Source organism: Diachasmimorpha longicaudata, chromosome 3 (assembly GCF_034640455.1).
Source record: "Diachasmimorpha longicaudata isolate KC_UGA_2023 chromosome 3, iyDiaLong2, whole genome shotgun sequence".
NCBI lineage: Eukaryota > Metazoa > Arthropoda > Insecta > Hymenoptera > Braconidae > Diachasmimorpha > Diachasmimorpha longicaudata.
Window position 1 is genome coordinate 9,905,974 of NC_087227.1, and position 9,511 is coordinate 9,915,484.

The following is a 9,511-nucleotide window of genomic DNA, read 5'->3' on the forward strand; positions in this document are numbered from 1 at the left end:
TCAATGACTAATTAATCTCTTCATTTGAATTGGTCATTACTACAGACGAACAATTGGTTATTTGATATTCTAGTTCGATAAAAAATTGTTAATTACAACCAGACAATATCTTCGATTAATTATGACTCCTCGAGTAGAAAAAAAAATGGTGAACAAAAATATAATTATCCATTTCCCAACAAAGCGTGGGTAATTTCAGGTCTATTTTTGAGACTGATGAGGATGTGGTGATAGTTTCCTCTTCAAAAGCCTCGACTGACATTTCACAATAGAATCCTAAACTCAGGTTTTATTAATCCCAGGATAGATTATCTCTCATACATGTGAGAATGCTCAGCAGTCTCCCAGGAACGTTCGAAATTTCATGACAATGGTGTGGAATTTCGAAATTCAGTGTGCGTTGCCAGTGTCCTCACCCTCGTTCAATGGGCTTATTTTTTTAAATGTTCAACTGATGACGCCCGACCGATGTGAATTTTGATGGTTTAGCCCTGGCAACGCTGATGAATATTCAAGGGAAATTTATTGTAACACGTGCTCTCGGTGTCAATGGCGATTACGAAATTTTTACCGAGAAATTTGGGTTGTGAGGGTGAAGGAAAATTCTCTCATTCTACCATTCAAATTGCCTAATTATCAATCAATAATTCCACTCCACCGACACCAGATTTTTTAGTCAACAAATTTTAAAAGCCCTTCAACAATCGCAGAAACCAACGACTGAGCTGAAAAATCATTCGTGAAATAACTGATAGTCTTATGAATAAATTATATGAATGCAAAACCAGCATTTGATTATCTGTCTAACGAATTCAATAAACCCTATCTCTATATGATCATCCTGATAAATCAGCCATTTCCTTAATGATACTCAACGACAGACATCGCGCCAGTACCAGACGATTATATGATCCATTTGAAACCGATAGTAATCACGAAACATCTTCGATAACATTAAAGTAGAAAAGCCGGTTTTCTCCCTAAGAAAGTAAAAGTTATCTTCTATTTCGCTCTGGAGATCGGAAACATCGTTTCCCCGTTTATCCAGCGAATTCAAGAGACACCTGTGATGATACCTCTGAACATCGATCGACTCTAACAAATCGACGATGGTAACTGGAATTAATTAAAATACCGTAAAACAAAATAAACAAAAAAAAAATTATTTTATAAGTCATTTTCCTCGCAGGATTCGCATACTAAAATAAAATGCATTTAGAAAATAAATAATCCTTATAAAAATAATGATGAATAAATTATTTAAAGAGTAATTTGATTTTATAGATCTAAATAATCAATTTGAGATGATCATCTTGAATACCATTAGCTCTTCGTAATTAAAAATTTTAAAAATCGATTTTTCTTATCGATATATTGGAAATAATCATCAGCTCCGGTGATAAGAGGTTTCTTCCCGTAGTCTGATAAAACAGATTTGTCTCTGAACCATTAAAAGTCAAGAGATCATCGTCCCTTCTCAATGGATCCCAAGTCCAACAAAACATCGCGTCAAGGTCGCTCCTAAAACCTTCCAAAGCCCTTTTTGAAAATGTTAATTTATCCCCTGGTATATCCCACTGACTCCAACGCTTTACGACCCCCAAACTCGTAAATCCGTTGAAAATATATTTTTAATTTATATTTCGACGGATTAGAGGTACCCCCATCCCTCCCCCCCCCCCCAATGCCAGGGAATTGCAATGGGCCCCACGAGAGCAAAGACCCCGAGGCCTTGACGCGTCCCTTCTCCACTTTCACGCTGGCATTTCAGTCCCTTTTTTTTTATTATTTCCAACATCTTTCACTTTTTTATTTTTTTCTTCTCTCTTTTTCGATCCTTTCTTTTCCATTCTGACGCACTTCGGTTTCGCCGAAAATTCATCCCACCCTTCATTAGAGCATTTTAGGGCCACGCGGGACTCACGGGCATTCGCTGAATTATCATTGAAATGATGAGAGTTACGTGACGGTGAGAGTCATACGTAAGAACTGCGTCTTACACACAGTGAGATAATTATCGTTTGTTACACATGTCCGGCCAAAAAAAAACTCTTGGACCATTGAATTTTTTCCCTTTTTTATTTTCACTGAAGATCATCTCTCAGAGCGCGGGAGATGATGGGGAGGTGGAGAGGGTACTCGGGAGATTTTTTTTACCAGAGTAACATGTTCAAGGGTTTTTGTGTGCACCTTTCGTGTTTACTTTGGTTGGGAGATAATTGGGAGAAGGGGGACTGCGGCGTTGAGATGTTTTATGCTTTAATTTTCGGCTTCTTGCACGGAAGGACGGCTGTGAAATCGGGGATGGTATTTTTGATGGGAAATTGGTGGAATGGTCGGTGGGAGTTGTCCAATATTTTTATACCACTTTATACTACTCTACACTAGGCTAAAGGCCCTCGAGCGACGGCAGCTGCAAGCTCCCGTGCTTGCAACAGATCTCGTTAAAAATAATAAAAGATAAGAATGAACCCTTTAAGAATTCCATCCCCTCCGTCCGACTAGCTCAATCCCCTGTCCTTGAATCAAGAAGCACTTTCATTGTCGATAAATAAATTCCCTCGCCCTCCTCCCTCCCCCCCCCCCCAGCCACCCGTAGTAAAAACAAAACTCCAAATGAGAAGTAATGTTGCCCTCAAACCGCAAACAACCAGCGGTCTTGCCACACGAATACTCCAAATCAAGTTCTACGATAAAACGGAGTTGCATTAAGACTCAAGAAAAACCCGATGAAAGAATTCCCTCACTTCCGTGGATTATTTTTTCTCCACCCTATCACCGTGAAGATAATTCCTCAGCAACTGCTGCAGCCCTGCGAAAATCCCCCGCCATTTTTCTTTTTGCAGCTCAACTCAGCAGCGATTCTCGCATGCGTAATTAACCCGGAATGTAATTATGGAAATCACGATGATCAGCAGTATTTTTTTTTCCACCGCTAATGCCCGATGATAAATTTTCACAAATTTTTTTCTCATTATTTATCATCTCCCCCTCGTGGCGCCCGAGATGATCAGATTACACTTGTTGTCCGGAGTGTCGCCAATTCGATATTTCATTAACTCTGGGATCCTCCGAGGGGGCGGGGGAGGATCCTCATTACCCAGGTAGGAAAAAACGAATGGGCCAACCTTGGTACAAGCACGGCCGCCGAGCTGCCGTAGCTCGGCACCCGGGCTCCAGCCAAACTCGCGCCGAACTTGGCTAGACCCTGGGATGATAACACGGGGCCAGGCCTGGGACCGAACTTTGGCCAGACTTCGGTCGCCGTACTTTGGCCGCACTCTGGGCTTACCATTCGGCCCGAAATTGGCCCAGGCCTGTTGCCGAACTTTGGCCGCACTCTGGGCTTACCATTCGGCCCGAAATTGGCCCAGACCTATTGCCGAACTTTGGCCGCATTCTGGGCTGACCATTCGGCCCGAAATTGGCCCAGATTTACGACCAGAGCTGTGGCCAGGCTCCAACCGTTGCCTGTATTGGGTTCAGAATCACCAATAAATATATGAACGGTATATCTGATAAGCAGACATGTATTTATTACCTTCAACATTATACAGAAAACAGTTTTATTATGTGACAAAACTTATATTTAAATTTATTAAATCTATTGACAAAAAAACTCAGCCAATCAAAAACTTTTTTCCTCCTATCGACATAGTACATGTTTTCATCCGATTTTGGTTGAACAGTTAAAGATATGCAGTGTTTGTATCTCCAATTTTCATGAAAGATAATCACAACTATGAGATTTTTCCGCGAACAGAATATGAAAACTCAAAAAAATGATTGCAGGTATAAATTGTAGAAAAATCTTTTGTGGATTATTTTCATCCGCTTTTAAAATAAATAATCTACGTAGATCATTTGAATCCGAAATTTAATACGACATACCATATTAAGTCTTAATAAACTCTCTCTTACAATCTAATAATATTAGCAGTCAGTCTTCAGAATTCGAAGATTGTATTAACAAAATATCCAACAAAATAACGCACCAATGTTATTTTTTAAATTAGTAGTTTAGAATTGATAAATTATCGTGCTTCAATTCAAGCATGAAAACAGTCATTATAATAGCAATATTATGGATAATTTATTCCGCTATGGATGATAAGAATTAATTCTTATATCCATAGACAATTGCTGATACGAATTATCCTGATAAGAATTATTTTTTCATCTCGGAAAGACGTCCTTTTTTTACAATAATGTCTTCTCCATCTGCAACTCCGGAACACAGAATGATATTTAGTTGCATTGATTGTGTGCTAGTTCTATATAATATTGCTTATTATATTCACTCTTTCAAACAAACTTAGAAATATAAAAAAGTCTTGGATAGGATTACATATAACTAATTAATTTCAACCCTTAAATTTGAAATCTTTGGGGAATATGGACGCAGTCCGATTGTGAAACTTCAACCTTATAAATATTATTTGACTTGAATCACCAAATACTGAAAACAGCTCTCAATGGCTGAAATTACTTTCATTAGAATTTTTCTTAAAAATTAAAAATCCACTTATTATTTTTCCCTTTAAACTTTTGGACATAATATTTAATCCCTGAACCAACAACGGATATTTATTCCCGTGATCTAACTTATGAGGAAATGACATAGAAAATACTTTATTATGCTAAGATACATCACATTTTCCAATTGTTATTTCCATCTTCTGGATTTCCGACCTCGCCAGGAGAAATATAATAAATATAATTAATACTTCAATGACAGCCGAATACTAAACAATATTCATATATTAATATATATTCTGCCCAATGAAACGCCTCGCGATAAAAATATATTGATAATATAAACTTTTCCTATTAATCGTACCTTTTATCAAGAATATCACAACTAATACAATTACGAAAATGAACTAATGGAGTCATATTAACACAGTGATTTTACAATTCCATTTATCCCGGAAAAATGAAGTATTATCGATTGGTATCAAAGGAACAAACTGAATTATTCTCGTTATGATGACTTGACCCGCGTTGTCGTTCCTTACGCCCACCCTCTCGATCGCCAGAACGTGACAACCAAGTACTTACTTCTGACATTATCTTCTTCTCATCAGTGCTGGATCCTATTACCTCAATTATCACATCAATCAGTACTTTGCATACTGTAGTGTTATAAAAATTTTTCTTTTTCTTTCCGCCAGCTTCCTTTCCGTAACCAGAATAGTGCAGTGACACTGTCTTCCTCAGAACCGCAGATAGGATAGTGGAAACACATATTTTCATCTCTTTTTTATTGCTTATCAAAACTCTCATGAATAATCGCTAAAAATAAAAGAAGGGAAATTTTTTTGAATTTATGAACATGAGAAGACATCTTTGGGCTCATCGCCAGCGGGTTGGTTCTATAACCAAAGCGTTCCAGTGACGTAGACTTGAGTCCCGGTGATGAAAGATTTTTTCATCACCAGAAAACGAACCCAGTGCATGTGTCACCGCCCAATTTATTGATTTTACATAAAAAAGAAGAAAAACGATCAATTTCAGATATATTACCAGTGTTTCTACGAGATTTGGGTCCGTTGTCAATATCGCTTCGTATTCCTGGAACTTATCATCCATTTCAAATGGTAGTGGCGTAGACATCTGCTTCTGTATTTCAAGCAAGCTAGGACCAGAAGCTGGGGCTAGATTAGTGCCAATGATTGTGGTCTTGAGCTCATTCATAGACTGCTTTAAATCGTAAGCCATCCTGCGTCTTAAATTTTCGAGCTTTTCATCTAATTGCTGATCAAAGTAATCTCGAAGGGAGTTCAGGATTCGACGTTCATTATCAGCATAATGACTAGATGACAACTGGTTTTGTGGTCCCAGCATTTTTGGCATCTTAGCAGGGGGTACCATCATTGATCGTGAAGTTTTTGGAGTTCCTGGGCTCACAATCGAATTCAATCCGTCTTCAGCGCGTGTAGTAGACGATGCACGCCTTTTTCGGTTACCTTATGAAATTAAAGGAGGACCAAACGATATAAATTGATGGGTAGCAGCATCAGATGAAAAAAAAACTACCCAAGCCCCCACCAAAAATATATAATATAATCTAATTCTATATAAGTTCCGAATTTTGTAAAGAATGTTCAAAATATAAATTGGACCATTTTCAAATATTTATAAATATAAATTTTTTCATGCGGGAGGAACTTGGCCGATGATTGGTCATGGAATATCCGAGCCGATTTTACCTGAAGCGTTATGGACTAGTGGTGAAGGAGGCGTCAAATGAAGTTCTTTTCTTGTATTTCTCGCTGAGTCCATCGATTTTGTAGGTGACTGCAGAATTCCATCGGAGGAATCATTGCTCTCAGATTCATCAGTTTCGACGTCTTTAAGCAAAGTAATATTCTTCCTTGACCGCTGTTTAAATGATAAACATGCACCTGGAAATTATTGAAAATGATGATTTATCCCTGACCGGATCATTTAATTAACACGAACTTAGAATTACGTGCTACAGTCCCATATTACCTCAAAATTGATTTATTACCTGTTGGTACAGATCGCGATTTACTCGACATTTGCAAAAAGCCAGAATTATTTTGAGCCTTTGAGGCTCGAATCTCCTCAGGATTAGCTATAAGACAATCATGATTTTCGTCTTCAGAGTCAGATCCACTCTGGTAAATGCTTTGAAATCTTGTCTTTGGTTTTGCTTGTATACCTACGAAATTTTACAAGTTTGTAGTGAAGTAGTAACACAACGTAAGTTGTCTCCAGCCTTTGTTTTTTATAGCTATTTCAAAGTGGGGAAAGAATGCATGCATTTGAAAAAATATTTTTTTTGTAGAACCTATCGCTCCTACAAAAAAGGTTTCTATCAAAATTTTACCATTTTCCGTAGATGTTCACTTTGATTTACCTCTTCACAACAGAATTATAATGCTTTCCTACATAAGAGATGGTGGGGAAAAATGGAACGTTTCTCGTCCCCTCAACATTCCAATGCTTTTATGTATAAACAATCATATCAAGTGTAAATCATAAATTTTCCACTTTATCTTGTTCGCACGTAGTGATTTCTGTTAGCGACTCAATTTTTTGATGAGTAAAGAATTGCAATAAAAAAAAATAACCTAATATTTTTCGACCACAACATAATAAAAATTTTCTTATAAAATCATTCAATGCGATTCTCTCTTAAAACGATGTTTCGAGACAAATACACATGTAATGACTGCACAGATACATAATTAATATTTATTTTGTAAAAGATTTCAAAAATTCGGTCAATCTAATTCCCAATTTAGGGAACGATGGGTCTTTTGATGTTAAATACGAGAGTTGAATAAATTGGGGATGAATAATTGGGGTTAAGAGTGGTTATAATTGTTGATAATTGACTTTTACTTCATATTAACAGGACTTACCAGACTTTGGAGTTTGATTTCTAGGTGGAATCGGGATTTTAGTACTAAAGATGTTGTTTAGTTGAGACTTTGATGCAGTTAAGGGTTTTGCTGAAATTTTTGCTTTCGAGGAAGTTTCGGACCTCCCCCCCTTTCGATCATTTTCACCATCGGTTGTCTCACAGTTGAGAGTTACTTGGGCCTTTTTTAATCTTCTGCGACCCTGATCCAAGTCAGCTGAACACAATCAACATATGATCCTTTAATATTGAAATGAACCCATCGAGCAATTCATCAAGTTATAAGTGGAGTCATTTCAATTTTTGTACCTGCTCCGGTGATGAAGCAAAATGGATAACTTTGCCAAGAGTCCTTGGGCGAGTGCAATTTTTCCAAGTAGTCGTCAAGTAGATGATATTCAGTTGTCGGTGGGAATTTACAGGTGTCTTCTTCTGCACTATTAAACCATTTTTTCGGCACCAAATCAATGCATGGTAGCCCTTTTTCGTTTTTCTCGAGAAATTCGATGACTGCGAATGGTTCGCTGAGATTTTTTGGATCGCGAGATGGATGTGAGGTTTCCGACATTTTAGGTTATGAAAAAAAATCACGATTCGTACAATTGAACCTGGTGTTTTCGAGTAGTTTCATATAAACTGATAACTTTGCAGAATGATGCATATAGCTTATTATTTAACAGAAAAAATTGCGTTTCTATTTCCATGTGTTTTGAACGGTTTTTTGTCATCACCCCACTGATGCTTCTTTTTTAGCGCCACTATTCCTTCAAAACGATTATATCACAAATATCTGTCAAACACTTAACACACATTTAATTCACATTAAATTCTCACTTCTTGTAATTTACCGTCAACTTAGTTGGTGAAATCCGAATTTGAGACAAAAAGCCCGATAAACGGATGATACGAGCAATTATGAAAGGTTATGTACACGGACGCCAGATCTAACCGATTTATGTCCCACTTGCATGTAACGACTCCACTATTGAAATTTTCTAACGACCTCGATGATCGGATTTTCATGTCGATTGTTGATTTAAAACATAAAATTGTTTGTTTCTTCCACAATTTTAATCACGAGTTCAACTAAAACATATACCCTCATTCATATACCCTCTTACCAAAAAAAAACTGCATTTCACAATGCGAACAATTTTTACGTTATTTTCTAGTGGAGGAGGGATATGGCGTATTGTCGTCCAGTTACATTTAATAAAGCACATTTGTGTTTAATTTTGTGTGCCTTCTTACATGTCATTTCAGCTGCCCAGGACTTAATGTAGAATATTCCTACTCGACTGGAAAAGTCTGGATAACTAAACGCCTCTTCCCTACTACTTTCCTGGTGTCCGAAAATATATATACCAGTAAGATCATCACAAATTTTGGATTTTCCTGATTTAACGAGAATTTGTGAAATTACGAAAACTTTCTCAATATCTAGGAGTACCACGTTATTTGGATGACTTGTCGTCAAGGTTAGACCATTGATGTTGATCATATTTGATGTTAAATGAATTTCCCCATCAATTATCATCGTTGTAGGCTTTCTCGCGATAACCCAATCACTCAGTATGTGTTTCTGATTAATTACCATGGTTCCTCCAGACTCCATCTCAGTTAGTCTGTTGATAATTTGTGTGAGTGGTTTTATCGAAGAATGAACGAGTTTTTTAAATAAACCAATGTAACTCTCTCCCCAAAACGCTGAGAGCTCATTCAGAGGAATTTTAAAGTATTGGGCATCATTAGCAACGTGGATGATACTATGCCAACTGAGAACTTGAGCCCCTTCATCATTATAAACATCAGGTAACGTCTCGAAACAAATTTTTAGCAGAGATCCAGCATATTCACTCAAATCCTTAACGAATTCCTTACTGTTTAAAATTCTGCTAGCAAAGACAAATAATGAGAAATGACAACGTAAAGGTTTCGGTAAGAAATCTTGTAACACGACGATACCACAATAATTAAGGAAAAACTTGAATTGTGATGCTTTCCATCTTGAGATATTATTCACATCAAATTCTTTCCTTTGAAATTCAATAGGGATATCGGCTTTTAATGACCTCATAATACCATCAAGCCGACGAACATCAGCTAATTTGATCCTCT

At 37.1% G+C, this 9,511-nt stretch overlaps 1 protein-coding gene across 2 annotated transcripts; it reads right to left on the reverse strand.

The window, feature by feature from the left end:
* Window positions 1–3,119: 3,119 nt before the first annotated feature.
* On the reverse strand, window positions 3,120–7,961 carry LOC135160536 (uncharacterized). 2 transcript variants are annotated; one of them, XM_064117180.1, is made up of 6 exons: window positions 7,703–7,961; window positions 7,395–7,610; window positions 6,515–6,688; window positions 6,213–6,407; window positions 5,527–5,969; window positions 3,120–5,295 (listed from the first exon to the last, which is right to left on the reverse strand). In XM_064117180.1, the coding sequence occupies exons 1-6, from the start codon at window positions 7,959–7,961 to the stop codon at window positions 4,945–4,947; spliced, it is 1,638 nt and encodes a 545-aa protein (XP_063973250.1). In that variant the 3' UTR covers window positions 3,120–4,944. The 2 variants fall into 2 exon arrangements, with proteins under 2 accessions (XP_063973250.1, XP_063973251.1); XM_064117181.1 differs by lacking the exon at window positions 6,515–6,688.
* Between the last annotated feature and the right edge of the window lie 1,550 nt (window positions 7,962–9,511).

Excerpts from the sequence above, each read along its gene's own strand:
- LOC135160536 (XM_064117180.1), bottom strand. The coding sequence starts at position 7,961 with ATGTCGGAAACCTCACATCCATCTCGCGATCCAAAAAATCTCAGCGAA. Across the intron at positions 7,611-7,702 it reads TTGCTTCATCACCGGAGCAG|CTGACTTGGATCAGGGTCGC; the intron begins GTACAAAAATTG and ends GATTGTGTTCAG. Across the intron at positions 6,408-6,514 it reads ATCGCGATCTGTACCAACAG|GTGCATGTTTATCATTTAAA; the intron begins GTAATAAATCAA and ends AATAATTTCCAG.